Here is an 18,361-nt window from a genome sequence, read left to right as displayed (position 1 = left end):
CGATATGCTTTATCCCCTATTTAGAGCCATCTGGAACTGAGAACAGATACCGCCAGAATGGAGAGTCCATCATCGTAAAAATACCAAAGAAAGGCGATTTAACTGACTGCAACAATTGGAGAGGCATTGTGCTTGCCCCTGTGATGAGCAAAGTCTTCACCAAGATTATATTGGAGCGCATTGTTCAGCCTCTAAACGAACGTTTACGAAAGCAACAGTCTGGTTTTCGTCCTAATCGCTCCTGTATTGACAACCGTAACGCTATGCGAGCTATCATAGAATAATGCATTGAGTACAACAGCACGTTGTATGCAACTTTCGTAGACTATGAGAAGGCTTTTGATTCTATTAAAAGGGGCTGAATCTAGCTTTCCTTGCAGAGAATTGGAGTTCCTAAAAAAATTATTAACATTATAAGGAAAGGCTATGAAAATTCAAAATGCAGAGTTTTGCATAATGGGTAACTAACCGATGTATTTGAATCGCCTACAGGTGTCAAGCAGGGGTGTATATTATCACCACTGTGATTTATTGTGGCCTTGGACTGGGTGCTCGACTCGTAAAATAGGGGCATAAACTGGAGACTTAACTTCAGTCTTGAGGATTTGGATTACGCAGATGACATTGTCCTGCTATCACACACACACCAGCCAATGCAGGCAAAACTCGACCAGTCGTCAAAGTTTGGGTTGAAAATAAATATAAGAAAAACCGAATCTATGCGCATCAAAGGAAACAACTCAGCAAATTTCACAATTGATGGCCAAAATGTTGCATATACCGAAAGCTTTAAATACTTGGGAAGTATTCTCGCCGTAGATGGTGGTGCAAAAATGGATATAAACGCTCGAATCCAAAAAGCCCGGGGAGCTTTTGCCAGAGTTCGTGGTGTATGGCGCGCTAACAACCTTCGAACTGAAATAAAAATAAAAATTTGTAACGCATGTGTGAAGTCTGTTTTGTTGTACGGCTCGGAAACTTGTCTCGTAACTGCTGAAACTAAAGCCAAGTTACAGTCCATCATTAACCGCTGCTTGAGAAATATAATGCATATATGGTGGCCTAGAACGATATCGAACAAAGAGTTTTGGAGGCTGATCAACCAAACCAGTGTACATATTGAAATACGGAAGCGTAAATATGGCTGGATAGGCCACACATTACAAAGCCATACGATGACGTTGCACATGCTGCCTTAACCTGGAATCCTCAAGGGCAACGATGCAAGGGCCGACCAAAGATGACTTGGAGGAGAACGGTGCTTCAGGAAACTGGCAAATAGTTTCAACGAATTAAGGCAAATAACACAAAATAGAGATAATTGGAAAACTTTTGTTGAATCCTTAAGCTCCTAATGGAGTATGGAATAATAATAATATATTGATTATGATAAAGAGATTTACTGTCGAAAATATGAAAGTATTAAATAAAAATTCCATGGGAGTAATGAAACTGGATTAATATAATTTTTCTTGAATCGCAATTTTTATTTAGCTAGTCGAACTATATTCTAAATTTTGATTTGTGTGAGAAAATTTTGAGAATCTCTCTATTAAAAATATTTTATGTTTCATACAGCATAAAGGCTCTTGACCTAATACAGCTCATAAAAAATTAAATTTTTTTCTTTCTTTTGCATTAACAATTCGATTTTCCGAAACAAAAAATGTTAACATAATTTTTATTGTTTCATTTTGTGGGGACTACATCTGCGACTGCTTCAATTTTACTATCTACACCCCTGCCACGGTAGTAGTCAAAGAATCCATATGGAAACTTACTAAACAATATCTTATCCAAATGTTGTGGAAAGTATCGTGAGTGATATTTATAAGCAACATATTTGTTGGGAAGTCGAGTACTGGCGCTTTCTTCAAATACTAGTATTACATTATCATCATGCTTCACAATTCCCTGAGATTTCGCATACAAAAGACCATACAAAAAATGCTTATACAAAGCACAGTAATAATTATCATCACTCTTTCCATTATACAAAAGCAATATAACATTATGACACAGCGATATGAAAGCCTCTGCTGATCTCATACGGGTTATAAAAATTATTTGTGCTTTTGGCCGAAAATGTGCAATCTTTGCTGCCATACGTCCAGTTAGCGAGCAAACGAATATCAATGGTGCATGCATTTCTATTGACGCGCATACAATTGAGCGTGCCAATGAGTCGCTGCCGGTAAGCGAACGATCACAATATGGTAACTCATTGAGCGCTTCTTTGATCACCGATTCAGCGAGTGCATCGTACAAGTAAAAGAAATAGAAACCGGCTACAGGGCGATCACACGGCAAAATATATTTATCAGGATAAAGGAATACGTGGGGATAGTATGTCGGTTCCAAAATCAAACGTTTTTCTGCAATCAGCGTCGGCTGAAATATAACCACTTTTTGCAGTTGATAAACTCGTTTGATAAATTGGTCTGCGGTGGGGCAAAGATGTAGTATGTCTTGTTCAGGATGCTGCTCAGAGGGACTAAGCTCGACAACGAAACCATCATAGCTATCAGCCATCCAATTTAAATCATCATCGCAACCCTTTATCTCGTTGAGCACAATTCGCGCATAAAGGCGCATATTTTTACAACCTAACGTTGTCAGCGCATTTTGCAAATTCTCAAAATATTCTTTTGTGCCCCCGATATACGAAACAATCACATTCAAACCAACCTCCTTGCAGAATGTAATGTCTTCGAGTTCTTCTTGCGATATCAAGAATTTCGAGCAACGTGATGGGAATAACACGGGTGAGCGTGATTTCAATTCCCCACCAATTTCAACAACACAGCGCAAATTGGCATCCATTTTTCGCACAGATACTTGTATATTAGGACCGATACAGATGAAATCGCATAAATGTATGTCGTTGAACAAAAACCCGCCATTTACATAGACACAATTTTTGGTGCAATGCATCGACAATTCGCGTTGATTAGTCAAAGTTATCTTATCACCTTTTTTTAATTCGACAACAAGATCTGGTGGCTCCATCAAGCCAGTGTATTGTAAACGTGGACTTAACTTGGCGAAAATTGTAGACGAAACGGGAAAGCCAATTTCTTTCGAATAGTTTAATTCACATTGGCGCAAACGCAAAATTAGTTGCTGATTCTCGATAAAGTTGCCATAGAAAAGATCAATAGCAAAAGAACGAACGCCGGCGTCTATAAAACGATATAGACTTAGAATATAATTTTAACACCAGCGCTGCGATGTAGCATTTAGCCTACTTACGCAAATATGAATCCAAAGCCTCATCACAAACGACAGATAAAAGCTCGATGCATTTCTTATTTTCCTCAGTAGCACCTTCCGTAGTTTCACTTATCATTTGAAAGCCTTTGAAGTAGCCTTGCCAAACGTCGATTTCCAGGTTTTCACTTTCCTCAGGCTGTGGCACAGCTGCTTCCTCCTCTTCAACCATGATTTCGTCCCCCAACGTGTCATCTCCGTCCAAGGATTCTGAAATCGACTCTTCCACATTGTAACGGTGCACACGGCAAACCCATTCTTGATCAATTTCATCCACATAATCATCCGAACCAAGCACTTTTGTAAGCATCTTTTGATGCTGTAGACGATGTTGCATTTCACGAACATAATTCAACTTTGCCATGTCGGCGGATAGAAGCGAGCAGCGCACATGCGTACAGATATTATCGAGAAGGCCTTCATCCATATTAATGCAGGACTTTTCAAAAAATGATTATCTTGAAATAATCAAACGTTTCGCAGCACCAAAAGTAAAACAAAAATAACTTCAAAATTGAATTGTGAATTGCCTAATAGTATTCCACTTCTGAAATATTTCGGATTTTCTTTTGTTGATTTTTTAAAGAACCTTCAAATATTGGCATCAGCGAAAATCTGCAACAATGTCAAAGTTGACCCTGCAAAATTCTTTTTTCGACAATATATGGCCTTTAATACTCACGGAAAATGTGTGCGATATCAAAAGTAAGAATGTTTGCAGTTTTTATGAGCCGGAGCAATTGTTCGACAATATATGGTTGCACAGATACCTTGCGGACCGCGGTTTCAAAAATTATCAACCTCCAACAGCATTGCGCTGTCACTTTGATGATAAAGAAGAATTGTTTCTGACAGAGACATCAATGGACAGCTACTCTGAGGTAAATGTACACAGACCTAATAAATCATTAAAAAATCAGAAAGAATACGATTCTAATGAAGAAGAGCTCCTATGTACGGCCACGAAATCAGATATTGCATCATTGGAGCAACAAACCACTGCGTTGCAGACATATTTTGAGCAGCGTCGTAAGCTTGCTAGTGCTTTTATTAACCGTCAATATCCCTGGTACATGCAACGACCCGAATACGATACTCCCTTTAATTTCTCAGATAGCATGCGTAATGAATTTTGTGGCAAACTGGAACAGGCCGTCATAGAGGATATACATATCTTCAACTGCAAGCTAATGATTATCGATTTGGTTGAACGGATATGCCTTCATGTGATGCCTAATTGGCAAAAATTTACGCGCTACGCGTACATTATTGTTGTGGTGCGTAGTGAGAACGCTATGAAGCAAGTCAAATTAATGGGACCAAATTTGGATGCAATTATGTTGGTGGAAAATATGGAGTACACATGGCAAGAGCAATTGACAGAGTCATTACGTATTGCCGTGGAACATGCTAAGTTATTAGGAGAATTCGATAGTTGCATGAAATCGTTTGTATTTGTCTTTTCACGAGCTAGGAGCAGTTCAAAACTAGATTCGCATCGAGTGATGAGAAAGAAGGTTTAGTTGTATACGGAACGCTAAACAAATATTGTATGCGCAGATATGTATAATGACCTAAAGATTTATTTTTGGATATAAAATTTCTAGTAAAAATTCAGTTTAAGATCCTACTTATATTAGATAGCGATTAAGAAGATTCCAGTATTCATATAATTCGTTTGAAGTCTGGTCCAGAAGTCGTACTGTTTAACCGTCGTCAGGCCACAAATTTGCAACTACATTGAGCTGTTAATAATTAGCGGGTCCCTAGACAACAGAAAAATGCGTTTGCATCCATGTAGTTACGTTTTATCCACGTTGTTCGCGCAGAGTGCTTGTGGATACGGATTAACTTAGCTGGCTTTGCCTTAGTGAGTGGTGTCACTGCAATTCCCATTTGACAAAAAAAATTCTACATAAGTACACATATGTAATATTTATAATAATATGAAGGAATCTTCAAATTCGTTACAATATGTATGTATGTACACATATTATAAAATTATCTAAACTATATGTATATTATTTAAATAAACTTTACAGTTTGAGTGGTAACGCCTTAAGCCTAACGTCTATTTCATGAGACATCCATCTATTACGTTCGCGAAATAAATGTTAGTATAAAACTTAATTATATAAACTTTCGACAGTTCTCAATCTAGGACAAGAGTTCTACGTCAGCAGTAAATTCATGATATCACGTTTGACACAGCGCTTCTTTTCAGCTGGCATTCTTCTTAACATAGCTGATACTAACTCCCCAAAAATTGCATCTTCACAACGATCCTCATCCTCTTTACTTGTGTTGTCATTGCCGACACTACCCCCACCCCTTTTTTTCTCACGTATCTCTACTTTTGCATCTATGTTTTCTACGGTAGCTTCCTGAATTTGTGTACGCACCGCTTCTTCTTCTTTGCTACCATTTTTGTTACAAGTAGCCTGCTGCACTTTATTTATGTCTGGTTTCATGTCGATTAGTTGTTCAACATTATTTTCATTTCGCTGCTCTTCCATTTCGGGCCCACCTCCCTGCATTTCGATTTCTACTTCATATTTTTCTGTGCCGTTCGCATCATTTTGTTGTGGGCGCTGCTCTGTCTCTTGCTCTGATTCTTTTCGTAAATCATTTTGATTTGTTTGTTGTATTACTTCATTGTTTTCTTCATATTCCGTGGCGACCGCATCCACTTCCAGAAATACATATTCCTCATTGCCACTATCATTTTCTAGATCTTCTTGTGTTATAACAAATTCTGGCTTTATTATATTTTTGGGCATCGTTTCATCGGGATGCATTTCTTCACGCTGTTTTGGGCGTAAGTAGGGCAAAAGGAATTCCATTTCTTTTTTATATGGAAATTGCATTGCATCAATCTGGCTGCCGGACAAAACGTTACGCTTGTAATGCTCACGTAAAAAGTGCCATCGCGTCTTCAAAATAGCTTCTGTAATGAAGGAAGGATTCATAGATTTTCTATATGCTTCAGCTATGGTTTATTCAATTATGTATATGTTTACCTTGCATTTTCATTTCTTGGGCGATTTGTTCCCAGCCGCACTTTCGGTCTGCAAGCGATGCGCTATTTTTGTAGAGTAAGGGACATTGCCGCACCGCCTCGATAATTTTATGATTTAAATCCATTTTTCTGTGCGTTGTTTGAATATTGCGAATTTTCTGCTAAATACGTAATTTAATTGGGTGTATGTTGTTTGTTTATATTTTTTTGGTATACAGTTGACAGTTCGAAAACGCAGTGCTGCCACACAGCGAGGAACTTTAACATTATGCCTATGTAAATACAAGAGCTCTGTTATATTGCCTATGTAAATACAAGAGCTCTGTTATAAAACTGGTGCTGCCATACTAAACTTTCTGAGAATAGAGGGCCCTACAAGAAATAGCTGCTAGTTGTCTAGGTTGTTAATTTTTTAGATTCTAGTGGAAAATTTTTCCCCTGAAACTAATGCTCATATGTTTATTCCAATGCATTTGGAATTGTCCTAGTGCATTTTTTTTCAAAGTATGGGTACATCGGTTACACAGAGCCCGTAGTGCGTTTTGCGATCAGTGAATGAAAACTATTTTCTCTCAAACGATAACTATGCAACCGTTTAACTATTTCAAAAATCATAAACTATTTCACTAATCATTTCAGAGCTATTGTGATTTAAGAAGAGTTTCGATCACGGATATCAAAACATAATACGGGCCCATGTTTTATTGGGATTTTAATATATAATATATTTTCCTCGTTTGAGGTATTTATGGATAATGGAATAGGTATGGGAGAGAAAGATAGAGAGATCGGGAAATAGAGCTGAAAAGATATGGAACGATGTTGAGGACTTTTATTTTCGACAAAATGCTAAACAACAACAAGTATTATAAATGATATATCTGAGAATTTAAGTGAAAAACGAAATAAGCGGGCTTGCAGTTTATCTCAAATCGGAGACGTACCATATCCTAAAAAAAATTTAAAAAGGGTTCATCAAGTAGAGAAGAAGTTTTTCTAGACGAGATTGCCTATTGGCCGTCTGCCATAAAAAGATTCTCAGTGAAAACTCACCCACTTTGCAGCTGTCGTTAGTATGCAAAATTTCTCCCTCCAATACCACTACATTTTTTAAAGGCAGTGGAATGTGTAGTCAACTACAAATTTTGTGTGCTGTGCCATGTAGATATGCTTTGATCAAACTTCTTCGAAACAGAGCTGGGATCAGGTGATCCCTGATTCCACGACTGATTTGGCTTAAATACAGCAAAATCCGAAGCCTTAACCAAAGTATATTTGAGCTTTTATTTCATGGCCATTGAATATTGCGCTTATAATAATAAAATGGCTTTATTTAGAAATTCTAACATTTTACTTCATAAGATCGTTTGTATTAAATTGATTTTACTTTAAAATCTGTATTTGACAAATTACGGACAACACGGCGGCGATTTGACAATGATTTTACGCCAGATAGTATAAAACTCGATTAAATCTCTAATCGGGAATTAACTGAATTGTTAATCTTTTTAATACCGAGTACATGATTTAGTTGAAGGTTCTTATCCTACAGTTGGGTATAAAAAGTTCAACAGGATCGTTTTCTTAATTCATATTTTTATTTATATAATTAATAAAACAGTTCAACAGATCTTAGAAATATATTAGCTAAATATACACATATTCACATCCTATAAATATTTAAACAAAAAAACACCCACTCTGACGAACGTATCAGAGCGGAGATTTTGCCTACTAACTTAATGATGAATATGCAGCACTAATTTGGCTGGCTGTATTTGAGTTTGTGATTGTGGTCTTGGTCGAACCAATTTCGCTGGCTTTTGTAGTGGAGTCGGACGACGCAGCTTTGCTGGTGCTGGACGACGTCTGGGGCGGAAAGCCACTAAACGTTCCACACGTGGTAGCGTGAAGACAGGACGAGGAGCGATGATAGCTGCTGTTTGGGGTACATCTTTGCCAGCTGGTGGTGGTGGGCCATACTCATCAGCAGGTGTACCGGGTGGACCATACGTTGAATCTGGAATAGCTGGTGGTGGTCCATAGGATGGATCAGGTTCAGCAAGTGGTTCTTCCGCAGGGGGTCCATAAGTTTGATCGGGAGGGCCATACGTCTGATCGGGCGGACCATACGTTTGATCTGGTGGTCCGTAGGTCTCTTCAGGTGGATTAAAATTCAATTCTGGTGGTCCATAAGTTGGCTCTGGCAATTCGAAAGGTGGTTCGGGTTTGAAGCCTGCTGCAGGATAAGGATCCGGATCCGCAGATTCTGATGGCGCTGATTCTTGTCGTGCCAAAAATGGCAGTGGCCGATTGTTGGATGGTCCAGGGAAACGAAGACGTTGGCGCGGCGTTTCAGCATAGCTCAAAGCGGTCACAAGACACACTGCGGCAAGTGTGTAAAATATTTTCGACATTTTTGTAATTTTGTGGGCCTATCGTCAGCAGTTAAACACCTCCTTGCTTGCTATTGTTGCGTTGACCAAGACCGTTAGAAGCTAACTACTGTTAATTTAGTGATAATGTGTCTGTTAAATACTTTAAGTTGAGTTCTGCACTTCGTCTAAGCTTAGCGGCTTTGCGATTGACCTCCGTTAGTCAGGGTTTACGTTATTGTTAATCAGTTTTTTATTGCTAATAGCAAATAATTATGTGTTTGTGGGTGGCCATATGCAGATACACACACACATATGTATGCATGAAAACAAAAACCGAAACCCCGAAATTTCCGATGAGTCCATTGCGTCCAATCAATAGCGGACACTCATATTGTAAGTCAAATTTGGCGTTACTGTCGGACGTGATTGTGATGTTAATTTGGATTCCAACGTTATTAAAAGCCAAATTGAGATTTTTTATTCGTGTGCGTTCGTTGAAGAACAGAATAAAAACCGAAAATCAAAATATTTTTAGATTTGTAAATTACATACAAATGACGCGTAATACAATTATTGTATTATCACTTTGGTTCTAAAAAAGATAGACGGTCTTGATTCGCGATGTGACCTTTCGCCGTAAATTGAAAGGGTATCGTTTTTTCTAGTCGGATCATCTGCAGTTTTTGAGGATGTTTCCACTAAGACAGTGCCTTAAAGAAGACAGATTACTTCGCAGATCAGATGGATAATAGAAAAGAGCTTCACTGTAGAGAGAATATGTCTGGAATGTAGCAAAAAATGCTCCAAAACCTTCACATTTGACGAGGATAATCCTGACTTCCTAAGGAGTATTGTGTTAAGTGAAACACTACCTAGCAAAGTACCCACCGGATGGCTCTGGAATATTGTGGTCCATACTGCTTTTATCCGGGGTGAAAGACAGCTCAAAGTAGAATGGAAAGCCTTCAATTGTGAGCATCGTAGACCTGAACGATGCAAGGCTTTGGTATTCAAACATGACATAATGAATTTAAATGGACACGATTTCCACTACAGCTTTTAAATAAAAGCCTTAGATTGCAAACCGGCTAAGCAAAATTTTTCCAAAAACCACTTTTTGATGCAGTTTGATAGAGCAGGAGCTAAAGCATGAGCCAGTCAACATCAATTTAAAATATTGGCCCCATATACAAAGTAAATTAACTTTATGATGAGTTCACTTCCTTTGCTCTCAATGAAAAAATCAAATATTTTCTTGCCTGCCATATAACATTTTCTTATGTCGGTTAGCAGATTTTCATTCTAAGCCGACGATATTCTGGTTAAAAACATTGCAAGCATTTATACTTCTCCATTCTCTGTACGTTTGAGCCGACACAACCAAAAAAAGCTGTCTGACGACCGAGTAGACGTTGATGTGGTGGGCCAACGTTGAATTTATTTGGCCGTTTTGTGGAACGGTACTCTTCAAAAAAAATAAAAATAATAAAAAAAAAAAACAATGAGATTAGATTGTTTGCATTGAATTTGTGGAGTTATGCTCCAAACTCAATGGAGTTGCAATAATATGATAGTTTCAATCAAAATAGTTTTAAGAGGATTTCCTAATATGAAAAGCAAATAGAGATGAACAGAAATGAAAAAGATGAGTTAAGGGCATTATAGTTTTCTTTTCTGAAAATAATGGAGCCCGCTTGTTTCTTCTCCTCTTTCTCGTGAGTTTGTATGCTCCTTTCACAAAATACCTTTTACTGAATAATAAAAGCGGTCTCATTAGGTACAAACATAGCCAGTTCGCATTACGCTAGGTAACTTAGATCAAAATTTAGAGTGAAACATGAGGGTATAATTTTTTCCAGAAAAGAAAACGCCATTAGTTCGGTGCCTCAGCTGATGATATTTAATGTGCTGGGTTGGAGACAATTTTTTTGAAGTTTAGGTAGATAGGATAGGCCAGCATGCTTTTGACTCAGTAGTGAAAACTCTTACATGCCACCATCTTAAGCGCGTAGCACCTAGTTTAATTTATACATCGAATGCTAAGAGGCGGAGAAGATAAAGAGAACCATACGTTAGGGAGCTTTTCTTCTTATTTTGTTCGACGTCTAAGTGAACCAATAATCCCAGGCGAGGTTTTTAAGGTTTGGATGCGAAATCAATCAAAAGGTAGAGTGTATCCTTTTTACTAGGAGATCAATGAGGAGTGCGATCTTCAGCATGACTTCAATTTTTTAAATAAAGTTTTATAGAAAAAATTACCCAGCGTGAAAGCTATGGAAAAAGTGTAGAAGACCTTATTACTATTTATGGCTGCTGGGAGAGCATTGGTCAGTGCTAAGCTCTTATTTCTTCATAGAGATCGCGTGGAGCTCCTTGATGAATTTCTGGAACAAAAGAAAGAGAATAACCTAGCTGCTTTATTGATAGGGGTTTGATTTTAGGTCAGACATGCCTTACCTTACGGCGGCCAACGTGGTGTGATGGTAGCGTGCTCCGCCTGCCACACCGTATGCCCTGGGTTCGCATCCCGGGCAAAGCAACGTCAAAATTTTAGAAATAAGGTTTTCAATTAGAAGAAAATTTTTCTAAGCGGGGTCGCCCCTCGGCAGTGTTTGGCGAGCGCTCCGAGTGTATTGCTGCCATGAAAAGCTCTCAGCGAAAACTCCTCTGCCTTGCAGATGCCGTTCGGAGTCGGCATAAAACATGTAGGTCCCGTCCAGCCAATTTTTAGGGAAAATCAAGAGCAGCACGACGCAAATTGGAAGAGAAGCTCGGCCTAAGATCTCTTCGGAGGTTATCGCGCCTTACATTTATTTTTTATTTATGCCTTACCTTATTTACATTATATGCGAGTAGATCCTAAAACTCAGCAAAATAGCTTCGTTGGCTTGTCAATGTTTTGAGAATGGAAGAAGACTGTCCGGATCAGAAAGTATTCTTACCGGCACCCATATTTGGAAGCAGAGTGGGGATAGACACAGTTTGGTAACTAGCAGCAATCACAGCTTTGGACTACGTTTCAATACGTTATAAAACTCAGCACTCAGCACCTTATTTTATTTGTGTCTGCAGTTGTGTGTCCCAAAGAAAGATAGCACAAAGAAGAATTAACCCATAACAATAAGTAATCTACATCTTTTAACGGTGCAAATGTGAGAGGGGCACATAATCCAGGGTGGCTCAAATTACGCATTGAAAGAAACGCGATTTGTTTTTTTGCGGTTAAATTAATCTTTAATGCAGTTTAGGTTTGTATTTAAGCAAACAATAAGCGCAATGAGATCCGAATCACGTATGTAATATTGAAACAATTTTGATTTCCATAACACCACACACCCATACACACACAAGAGAAAACTTTCATCATTTGCGCCATTTCACTTTCGTTTAGCAATTTTTGCTGCTAATTGAATACAACCTTGAACATTTGGCCGATTTTGCCCTTCTAAAATAAGGACCAACAAACATAAAGGCATGAATGTTAGTATGTGTGTGTGAGAGTGGATTTGTGTATATGTGTTATTCTAGCCACTTGACCCTTCGCCTATCTTTTCGATGTTGTTATTGAGACACGGCGAGTATGCCGCATTAAGTGAAATGACCAATATTTTTGCTAAGTTGGTCACGTATTTAATGTTGGTTTAACAAGTTCCAACACGTGTGACGTTATGTCTTTCATCTTTACCAAATATGACCAAAGCGACTTATGCGGCAGCCTATGGAGGCAAAACATGTAATTATGTGATTGGACTGAGATTACCTAGCGTTAACCTTTGGTTAAGGTGTATTTAATGGTGACTTATAACCATAAAACCATAACCAGATAAAACAGCTGATCGAACCTACCTTATGGAAATCAATGTAACCGATTAATGGTGCCCTACCATAACGCTAACGCCATAACCATACCATAGCCAACCAATTGGTTTTGGTTTTTCGCCATATCCATAACCTAAAAATATGAGTTGGTGAATTTAATAACTTTGTGTAGATTTTATTCATTGTTTTGTATTCGTTTTGACTAAGAGACTTATTTTTTGTGGAATATGTTTGTAATTTTTTGCGTTTTCTTCATTTTTATGAAATTTTCACGATTTTTAGGTTAAGGCACCAGTAATCGATCACAATGGAGATGGTTATGGATAAGGGTATGGTTACAACTATGGCGTTAGGGTTAAGGAAGTTTAATTTGGCTTTTACTCAACTTATCGTGTGGCTACAATAAGTTTAGCTCAGATGCCAAATAAATTACATATTTACTTTCTTAATATGCCCTGAAGGACAAGATTGCGCATAGAAACAAGTAAAAATATGTTGATCGAATTCTTAACGTAACTGAAATAAGTGAAAGAACAGCTGTTGTGCATTATATTGCCTAATTTATTTTTAGAATAATTAATCATTTCTTATAGAGTTTAAAAACACTTGCATCCGAAATTCATTCTTGATTTCCCTGTAGGAAATATCTATACATCTGAATGTGATGATTTATAACAATAGCACTTGTACATCAGTAAGCAATTACTACTAAGTTGTTCGCTTTAAAAATCTATTGGGTACAAGAATTAATTAAATTTAACACGGCGTGGAAGTGTAAATTTTGTGCTATCCAAAACTTCCTTTTCTGCAGATTCTAATAATTCCTTAATTTAGGCCCAATTAATTTTGAAACATTTACAAGCCTATAAAATATTCTACAATGCTTTTCGTTTAATTGTTATAAATGAAGATCTCGTATGCGATCGTTCTGTAGAGTTTACCTTCAATTCAATAACCGAATAGGATGTAGTTAGGTACCTTTACGCCATCAAATCAAACGCTGTTGGTGTGAACGGTATTAATCTACGCCTTTTATAGCTAATTCTGTCTTGTGCGCTTTCCTCACTTACGCATATTTTTAATTTTATTTTAGCGTCATCTACCTTTCCTTCACAGTGGAAAGTATCAAATGTCACTCCGACCGCAAAGGGAAATGGTATCCGTCGTGCTTTTGAAAATAAAATGGTAACGATCTTAGCCCTCTTAGACTTTTCGAAAGCGTTCGACACTGTCAACCATAAGATTTTATTACTTAAGTTACAACATTATTTTGGATTCGACACAACGTCTATAAAATTAATTAGGAGTTATCTTTCAGATAGGTTACAGCAGACTGTGTGTGGCAACAACATCTCGCAACGGAGCGTAGTATCTTCTGGTGTGCCACAAGGTTCTATCCTAGGCCCCATTTTATTTACTATTTTTATGAATGACATTGTCAGCTGTTGCCAAAATACATCTATACACTTGTATGCGGATGACACTCAGATCTACCTTTCGCGTCCTATTGGTCTATGCGAAGATTTAGTATGTAGAATGAATGATGGCCTAAAAGCTATATCAAATTGGGCCAATGTGGATGGACTTAGCCTAAATCCGGCAAAAACACAAGTCCTGCCAATATCCTTCAACTCCTATGACTTAAATGAATTGCCATTTATAGTACTGGATGAAACCAAAATACCTTTTCTTTCGGCTGCGACTAATCTTGGGTTTAGGATGAACTCCCGGCTTACTTGCATAAACCACATTAATTTTGCTGTCTCAAAAATATATTATGTTCTTAGGAGGTTGTGGCTTGGCTGTTCTTATCTTCCAGTTAACACAAAAATTAAACTAGTAAAAGCGCTCGTTGTCCCACAAATCACATATTTCGAACTAGTATATGGAGATCTCGACTCAGAATCCAATAGGAAATTAAACCTAGCTCTGAACAATGCTGCGAGGTTTATATACGGTAAGAGAAAGTTTGATCACATCTCCATCTACACAAAAAATATTCTTGGAAGGAGCTTGGAAAATTACCTTCAGACTAGGAACGTAATTTTTTTATTTAAAATTATTAGGTACCAGAAACCCCGCTATCTTTATGAAAAACTCAGCTTTGTAACATCTTCCCGTACTAATAATATTGTAGTACCACGATTTGTATCTCTACCGGGGTCTAGATTGTTCTTTGTTAGTGCTGTGCGACTATGGAACTCATTGCCAAAGTCAATTAAATGTATTAAATCAGATAGATGCTTTAAGCCGGCAGTTGCAAATCATTTTTTATAGGGATGTCTCTTACATCCCGCTCTGCCTCGTTCGTGAGGTTTCTTCTAATTTAAGTTATTTTATATTCTAATATCAGTAAACTCTGTAACTTATATGTAAAACGTACAAAAAAAGACTCACCGTCTTAATGTACTAAGGGAGTAAACAAATAAATGAATAAATAAAAAAATTTAGACGGCTGGGGATGAAGTTTAATCTACCTCGGCTGCCAGCTTGAGTTTGTTTTATCTAAAATAAATTTTGAACCAATATTTTTTAAATACATCCTACATCTCTCAGACTTCGATAGAAGAACGCCTTAAGCTAGGCAATTAAATTTAATTTGATATAGAGTGTTTTTGATACAAAATCTAAGGATGCTCTTCCTCTCAATTGATATAGAATATATTGGTTAGGGCTTTCTTCTAAAATCAACAATTTTTTTCAGTCTCGCCTCTTCAACCGGTAATACCACAGTCAACGGATATTGCCTGACTAACTTGAATATAATTCTTTACCTAATCCATTACGTTTTTGCATTCTCTTGAGCTAATGACAAACAACTTATGAGCGTACTGCTTTCCTTACAGTACTCTAGTTCCCACTCCTAAGTACACTCGTTTATCCCAATTTATTGATTTTCCTGCAGGGCATCGCGACCCAGTAAAGTTGTTCAATTCTTAACTGGAATTGTGCGATTGAAAGGAAGGCAGTTTAATTCGCATTTAATCGTACTTCCTCAAGTACATTTAGATTCCTTTTATGCAAACTAATTCAGGAGCTACTTTGACTAATGCGATTTGTTCTTCCGTTTGATGGTTACGAACCTTTTTTGCCATTTACTCAGCTTATATCATACTTTATTGTTAGTTTGTCAGGATATAGGTAGTAAAAGCAATCAAAGCAAATGGCGGTCCCAACAATCAAGACAAGTTTATGCAAATTTTTTTCTTGTAATTTTCCCTGCGTTAAGGTTTTAAAAACGCATTAGTTCCAGAGCGATATTGTGCGTGTGCGCGTGGAAAGCGTAGTAAGGATCTTTGGTACTATCTGAACTTGTTTATGCCTTTTTCGAGCTCAGTATTCATAGGATATATATATGTACATATCGACTGCTGACTGGAATATTACTCTGTCTCAGCTGCGGCTTTGAAAACGACTTATCCCAAAAAACTTCAGAAAAAAAACTATTTCAGATTATACTTGAAGAACGCTTTTTCTAAGATGGGGTTTCCAAAGGGTGATAAAGTCGATGTAACTGTGACAGTGGTCACATAAACTGTGTGTAAGGTATTCAGATATTGATTTCCAATGCCCGTTGATTTTCCAAACTAAGCTCAACTTAATTGCAGATTGAACTCACACTAAATGATTGGGAAATGGGTTTGATTCATTTGATTTGAAAAAATTTCGTTTGAGCTGAAAATGCTCTAACTATTCAACGGGTCTCTGTATGAAAAATCTTTTGACATATGCTTGTAGAGAAACAAATAAATTTGGTTTCCATTTTCGGGCCAATGCAATGCATTTGATGGTCATGTTATGCTAGGATGGAGTTTTTGAGGCTTTGTTCTTTTATAATTTTACAAAATAGAGCAAACATTTATTTGGTTCATATATATGTATGTACATATATATGTATCATACAAGCGTAAATTATTTATCTAAAAATAATAGTTCATTTCTCTTCAAATTATTTTGACTCTATTACCCCTATCCCACTTTAAATGCTAAAGATTATTTAATTCAATAGAATTTCCCCACTACCATTCCATGTATTGTGAAACATACGAGAAACCTAGTGGTTGTGCTTGTGGCTGCAGTTGCATACGTTGTGCTAGCTGTAACTTGGCTGGCGCTGTACGACGCATCTTAATTAAACGCGCTGGAACAGGCACGTCAACTGGTGCACCGTTGTGTCGTCTACCTTGCGGAAAACGTTGGAAAACTAAATGTGCTGGGTTTGATTTTGCCTCTGCTTGCACACCTTGCGCATCAAATGAATTGCTAACCGCAATGACGGGACCATCGTCGCTAACAGCAACTAAAATCTCTTCTTCTGCCTCCTCCTCTCCGGAAGCCGCACCCGTTTGCTCCTCAGGTAGATCTTGCACTTCCGGCTGTGGTGCAGTTGGCTGTTGCTCCTCCTCTTCCACTTCTACTTCCTCATCACGCTCATCCACCTCTACAGGCACAACGCGTTCAGTGACATTATACTCCGGTGGCAAGTAGGTGTTATCAGGTGGACCGTAGGTGCTGTGTGGTGCAGGTGGTCCATAAGCAACATCCGGTTGTGATGGTGGGTCATATGAATTATCCGGTGGCAAGTAGGTCACATCCGGTTTAACAGTTGATGAGGGCAAGATGAATGGAATTTCAGGTGTCACACCTGCGGCAGGATAACCGGTTGGCTTTGGTGCCGGTGCAGCTTGTTGGTGCGCAAGAAAGCGCGTATTTGTGCGCCGTAAGCTTGAGCGTAAATGCGTCGGTGTATCGGCGTTGCAAAATGCTACCAGCATCAGCACCGTGATGATTGGCTTAAACATTGCAATGTGTTATTAGTTGGTTGGACTAAATAATTTTTGGCCGTCCTATTTGGTGGTGCTAAACTTCTGCCGCAGCGTCGATTTCGTGTATGCTGTTACAAAATGATTGGGCTAAAGCTTTTATAGTTTAAATATAAGTACAAAAAATTCCTAGTAAATTCTTACAAACATGTACATATATACATAAATAAGTTGAACGGGGTGTTGGTTGTAATGGACTGTCTCTGCTCTGCTTGGGGTTATCAGATTGCCGCACTCGCTTATTTGCTTCATATAATTCATTAATGTTTTGGCCGACCTTTTTTGTTTTTCTATTTTTAGGTTATTTTTGCCATCCTGCTACTGTTCTCAATGCCTTTTACGTGACTCATGATTTTGAAAATTAATTATGTAGGCTGTTCTCATAGTTGTGGCGCTGAGTCGGCGACGTTCAAGTGAACTTTACCCATATTTATATTTATTTCCCTTTGGCCGTTCTTTGCATTCCTTTGCATTTTTTACGCATTACGTATGCTTTGTGGGTAATTATCGCATTAGTTTACAATCATCAGTTGAAGCAAAATTAATTTTGCTCATTCAATTCAATTGCTCACCTTCCACAAATGTTCATTAGGGTGTGTCAAATTCGGTAAATAATTTGTTATTTAATTATATGAGGTTATAATAAATAAAAATAAATAAATGTAAGGCGCGATAACCTCCGAAGAGATTTTAGGCCGAGCTCTTTCAATTTGCGCCGTGTTCCTTTTTTAATTTTTTCCTACAAATTGGCGGGACGGGACCTACTCGTTTTATGCCGACTCTCAACGGCATCTGCAAGGCAGATGAGTTTTCACTGAGGGCTTTTTATGGCAGAAACACACTCGGAGAGCTTGCCAAACACTGCCGAGGGGCGATTCCGCTTAGAAAAATGTTCTTCTAATTGAAAAACCTTATTTCTAAAATTTTGTCGTTGCTTTGCCCGGGATGCGAACCCAAGGCATACGGTGCGACAGGCGGAGCACGCTACCATCACAATATGGCAGCCGCTGTTATAATGCTTTATAGAAATGAAGTATTTCCCAAGTGCGATT

The 18,361-nt window shown here is 38.0% G+C and overlaps 5 protein-coding genes across 5 annotated transcripts; 1 reads left to right on the top strand and 4 right to left on the bottom strand.

Moving 5' to 3' along the window:
• Positions 1-1,671: 1,671 nt before the first annotated feature.
• On the bottom strand, positions 1,672-5,069 carry LOC137253187 (pyruvate kinase). The gene is made up of 2 exons (XM_067789714.1): positions 3,253-5,069; positions 1,672-3,182 (listed from the first exon to the last, which is right to left on the bottom strand). Exons 1-2 carry the CDS (start codon positions 3,695-3,697, stop codon positions 1,690-1,692), a joined length of 1,938 nt encoding a protein of 645 aa, XP_067645815.1. The 5' UTR covers positions 3,698-5,069; the 3' UTR covers positions 1,672-1,689.
• Positions 1,672-6,067, top strand: LOC137253189 (uncharacterized). The gene has a single exon (XM_067789716.1). The coding sequence runs from the start codon at positions 3,894-3,896 to the stop codon at positions 4,791-4,793; it is 900 nt and encodes a 299-aa protein (XP_067645817.1). The 5' UTR covers positions 1,672-3,893; the 3' UTR covers positions 4,794-6,067.
• LOC137253188 (uncharacterized) lies at positions 5,191-6,521 on the bottom strand. Its single transcript, XM_067789715.1, has 2 exons — positions 6,291-6,521; positions 5,191-6,217 (listed from the first exon to the last, which is right to left on the bottom strand). Exons 1-2 carry the CDS (start codon positions 6,412-6,414, stop codon positions 5,442-5,444), a joined length of 900 nt encoding a protein of 299 aa, XP_067645816.1. The 5' UTR covers positions 6,415-6,521; the 3' UTR covers positions 5,191-5,441.
• A 1,384-nt stretch (positions 6,522-7,905) lies between these two features.
• LOC137253820 (uncharacterized) lies at positions 7,906-8,768 on the bottom strand. The gene has a single exon (XM_067791332.1). The coding sequence runs from the start codon at positions 8,704-8,706 to the stop codon at positions 8,029-8,031; it is 678 nt and encodes a 225-aa protein (XP_067647433.1). The 5' UTR covers positions 8,707-8,768; the 3' UTR covers positions 7,906-8,028.
• Positions 8,769-16,308: 7,540 nt separating this feature from the next.
• On the bottom strand, positions 16,309-17,666 carry LOC137252445 (uncharacterized). The gene is made up of 2 exons (XM_067788148.1): positions 17,454-17,666; positions 16,309-17,399 (listed from the first exon to the last, which is right to left on the bottom strand). The coding sequence occupies exon 2, from the start codon at positions 17,286-17,288 to the stop codon at positions 16,506-16,508; it is 783 nt and encodes a 260-aa protein (XP_067644249.1). The 5' UTR covers positions 17,289-17,399; positions 17,454-17,666; the 3' UTR covers positions 16,309-16,505.
• Between the last annotated feature and the right edge of the window lie 695 nt (positions 17,667-18,361).

The sequence above is a fragment of the Eurosta solidaginis genome, chromosome 5 (genome assembly GCF_040869045.1).
Source record: "Eurosta solidaginis isolate ZX-2024a chromosome 5, ASM4086904v1, whole genome shotgun sequence".
NCBI classification, from domain to species: domain Eukaryota; kingdom Metazoa; phylum Arthropoda; class Insecta; order Diptera; family Tephritidae; genus Eurosta; species Eurosta solidaginis.
Note: the sequence above shows the minus strand (reverse complement) of the source record. Positions and strands in the feature narration are given on the sequence as shown.

Bases quoted from the DNA above. Each gene is read 5' to 3' on its own strand.
- LOC137253187 (XM_067789714.1), bottom strand. From the start codon at position 3,697: ATGGATGAAGGCCTTCTCGATAATATCTGTACGCATGTGCGCTGCTCG. The intron at 3,183-3,252 runs GTAAGTAGGCTA...ATCGTTTTATAG, and splicing joins GGCTTTGGATTCATATTTGC to ACGCCGGCGTTCGTTCTTTT.
- LOC137253189 (XM_067789716.1), top strand. From the start codon at position 3,894: ATGTCAAAGTTGACCCTGCAAAATTCTTTTTTCGACAATATATGGCCT.
- LOC137253188 (XM_067789715.1), bottom strand. From the start codon at position 6,414: ATGGATTTAAATCATAAAATTATCGAGGCGGTGCGGCAATGTCCCTTA. The intron at 6,218-6,290 runs GTAAACATATAC...CCTTCATTACAG, and splicing joins CCAAGAAATGAAAATGCAAG to AAGCTATTTTGAAGACGCGA.
- LOC137253820 (XM_067791332.1), bottom strand. From the start codon at position 8,706: ATGTCGAAAATATTTTACACACTTGCCGCAGTGTGTCTTGTGACCGCT.
- LOC137252445 (XM_067788148.1), bottom strand. From the start codon at position 17,288: ATGTTTAAGCCAATCATCACGGTGCTGATGCTGGTAGCATTTTGCAAC.